Genomic DNA, 3,374 nt, shown 5'->3' on the forward strand with positions numbered 1-3,374 from the left:
ATGATATAAGAGATGTCAATCTAATCCTATCTCACTTTTATATGATAAATAACTGATTTTAGATATGATTTTAGATTAAGATAACCATGTTAGAAAATTTGTTTTAAAAATATTGTTAATGATAAATTAAAAGCATGATCCACTCACTTTTAAGGTAAAAATCTTATTGGAAATTATTTTTTAATAAAAACTCTTTAACATTAAATATTAATATGATTAAATATCTAGGGGTGGTTGGAAAATCAAGCTAGGATGTTTTTTAGTTTAAAATTCTTTTTTTATTTATTCCATTTTGACACAAAACATTTAAAAATTACCCTAAAAACCTTAATAAATTAATCTTTCAACTAGAAACAACCCTAAATTGGTCCACTCCTAAGAAAAAAAAGCAATTTCAAGCTCTTGGGCTTAGCATACAAAACATAAGTGCACTTGGTATTCTTTTGTTTGGCCAGGTGCTTTTGGATTTCTTAAATAAGATTTAAGAATTGCTTTTTCCTCATTTTAGTTATTTTCTTAGTTAATTTCATATTTAATTAATTTTCCTGCTTAACTTTGGATTCTTTAGTTAAGTCAGTTTTTTAGGACTTCTATATAAATAGTTAGTGTTTTTATTATTAATTAAACATTTTATAAGATATCAAAGATGTTCTTTATTCATCTACATCGTTAAAGTTATAACTTTACGGCTTGAAATGCTAGTTTTTATCCTCGCTAAACATTGTGTTCGTTTTTTAGTTTTTCTTCAATATATGATTCTACAACTTAAATTCAAGTTTTTTGTAGATAGATTTTTTATTCTATTTTTAAGAGTTTGTAACCTTGATTAGTAGTACAACAAATCAATGTTGTGCTATTGAAATTTTGCAAGTAATGAGGAATAAAACATTAAAAACAAAGGATATATTACTTGATAGTAAGGTGATCTCCATCTTTCATACAATCTAAGTTATTTAACGAGTGTACTTAACATTTTGTTTGAGGTTTTCGTGTACAAATATTTCATACATGCTTTGTTTACAAGGCTATAGCTCTCTAATAACATCAACCAACCACGAGTAATTTATCTTTAGATTGTTTTGTACTTTGTTAAGTTTACATAACTAACTAAATCATGGTTCTTTAGTTTTTATTTTTTATGCAAATTACATATAGTTAGCTAAACATTTCAAAAAGACTCAAAACAAATAACTAGCCATTTAAATCCATCGTGCACACTAGGTGTAGGCAAACTAGCTGGATTGGGAAAATTAAGAAATGCTTGTAAGGTCGAATATCACTAAGGTCCATGTTCGTAAGAGGTCTAGAAACTCCACTTCCTGCTCCAATTGAGAAACAAACATACTTGGTGTTCCACAATTTACTATTTCAGATCAGAATGTTTCCCTATCAGAAAAAAAAAAAAAAAAAAAGAGCTTGCGAAATATTTTTATTCATATATTATAGAAATTGAAATGTTCAATCAAGTTACAGTTGTTCATAAGACGACTCATTCCCACCTTTATTCACTAATTCTTGTTTCATGACAGATAAATATTTTTAGCAGCACTAATATGCTCATATTCACATGAGAAACCTTGAGATCCCGAGTTTGTGGCCTGTTTCTTCAATATCCCTTGAGTTTTGCTTCATCAACTCTTCGAATGTGAACTTTCTATAAATTGATGGCTTCTTTCCACTCTCTATGACAGCATCATTTCTGGGGCAATATAAATATGCCAGAGAAAGCCTTTCGACTTGTTTGGAGGCAAGAACTACCCGATGCCTTATGCTTTTGTAAACATCATTGCTCAGTGCCTGCATTTCATCAAACACAAGCATGAATTAATTATGGAACGGATATTAAAAGTTCAATTTTTAATACTTATGTACAAAAATATTGGAAATTTATAAATAATTTTAAATTCCATGGTGTAGTTTGGATTATATATAAAAGAGGATTTAAAAGTCTTGCAGCTATCGGAACATGCCTAAAAATAATTTAGACTCTAATAACAATCTTCACAAGCTCATAGGAACATACCTGAAACAAGTCACCGAGATTAATTAGTAGAGCTTCCGGATGAGGTTTAACGCTAATCCATTCTCCATTTACCCAAAGTTGCAATCCTCCAATCTGGTCTTGAATTAATACATTGACGAAACAGCTATCGGTATGCGGCAGTATGCCAAACACCTCAGAATAGAATGGACATGGAGGATATCTGTTCATTCGAAGATAATTAGTTTCCGGCAGACAATTCTCTTGAAAGTAAGTGGAGGAAACATCCAGATTCTCAGCTAGAATCTCTGTCATCTCTTTAGCCAATTTCTCAGCAGTTGCTGCGTAAGCTTCAATGCTCTCTCTGTAAATTAAGATGGAGCAATGGTGGAAAGATTAGAAACAAGTTCAATAAAAAACAATACATGTATAACCAAATTTAACAGCACCTGAGACTCTTGTATTCACCACCGATTTTTGAAATATCTGTGAGAGGTATGTGGAAGGCTTCTGACCATGATATCTGCCCCAAACAAGTGGCTGTATGGTTACCCCATCTGTAACCATTATTTTCAGACAAATTCAAAATGTTTTCTTCAGCCTTTTTGCTGAATGGATGATGGAAAAGCTTCCTTTGCTCGAGTTGAATGCGCTCCAAAATCTCCTGAGGAATCCCATGATTCACCACTTGAAAGAAGCCCCATTCACGCGCAGCCTGCCTTATCTCTTTTACACAGTGCTCTCTCTCCGAGGAGGAGAGAGTCAAACGGTGAAGATCTATGATAGGCAGCTCATGCTCCTCGTAATCGCTCATTATAACATCATCCTTGTCTTTTGATAGTAGAGTACCATTGGTTAAGAGGGATTTGTATTTCTCTTCAAACGGAGGATCCATGGTGTTATTAAGGGGAGAGGGGCGAACGACGGTGAAGGAAAGAATGTGATGTTTCTCAGATTTTGAAAGTAAAATGAGTAATTCTTCAGTTTATATAAAGCAAGGAAACTTGGGAGTGCAGTCTAATACAAACTTGGTAATGTCATGCAAGCGCGTATTTCCTTGGGTGGGTGGGAGCCGCTTACATGCACCCGCTGTGGCATTTTGTGTGACCGGACACTTCTGCGTCTCGATTCATCTGTTCTATAACGGTTCCCTGGTTACAGTTACTTTTTAATATATTTTTTATTTAAAAATATATTAAAATAATATATATTTTTCGTTTTTTTAAAAATAATTATTTTTGTTATAAAGACATCAAAATGATATAAAAATATTAATTTAAAATAAAAAAATAAACAGACCGACATACTACACCTATTTTGGACAAAAAAATCGTTTCGGAAAAGAAAGGAAACTATTTCAGATAGACTAGACATAAGAGATGTCAATCCAATC

At 32.2% G+C, this 3,374-nt stretch overlaps 1 protein-coding gene across 1 annotated transcript; it reads right to left on the reverse strand.

Moving 5' to 3' along the window:
- Positions 1–1,416: 1,416 nt before the first annotated feature.
- Positions 1,417–3,038, reverse strand: LOC118047449 (gibberellin 2-beta-dioxygenase 8-like). Its single transcript, XM_035056745.2, has 3 exons — positions 2,431–3,038; positions 2,024–2,345; positions 1,417–1,797 (listed from the first exon to the last, which is right to left on the reverse strand). Exons 1-3 carry the CDS (start codon positions 2,874–2,876, stop codon positions 1,564–1,566), a joined length of 1,002 nt encoding a protein of 333 aa, XP_034912636.1. The 5' UTR covers positions 2,877–3,038; the 3' UTR covers positions 1,417–1,563.
- Positions 3,039–3,374: the final 336 nt, after the last annotated feature.

The sequence above is a fragment of the Populus alba genome, chromosome 11, assembly GCF_005239225.2.
Source record: "Populus alba chromosome 11, ASM523922v2, whole genome shotgun sequence".
NCBI lineage: Eukaryota > Viridiplantae > Streptophyta > Magnoliopsida > Malpighiales > Salicaceae > Populus > Populus alba.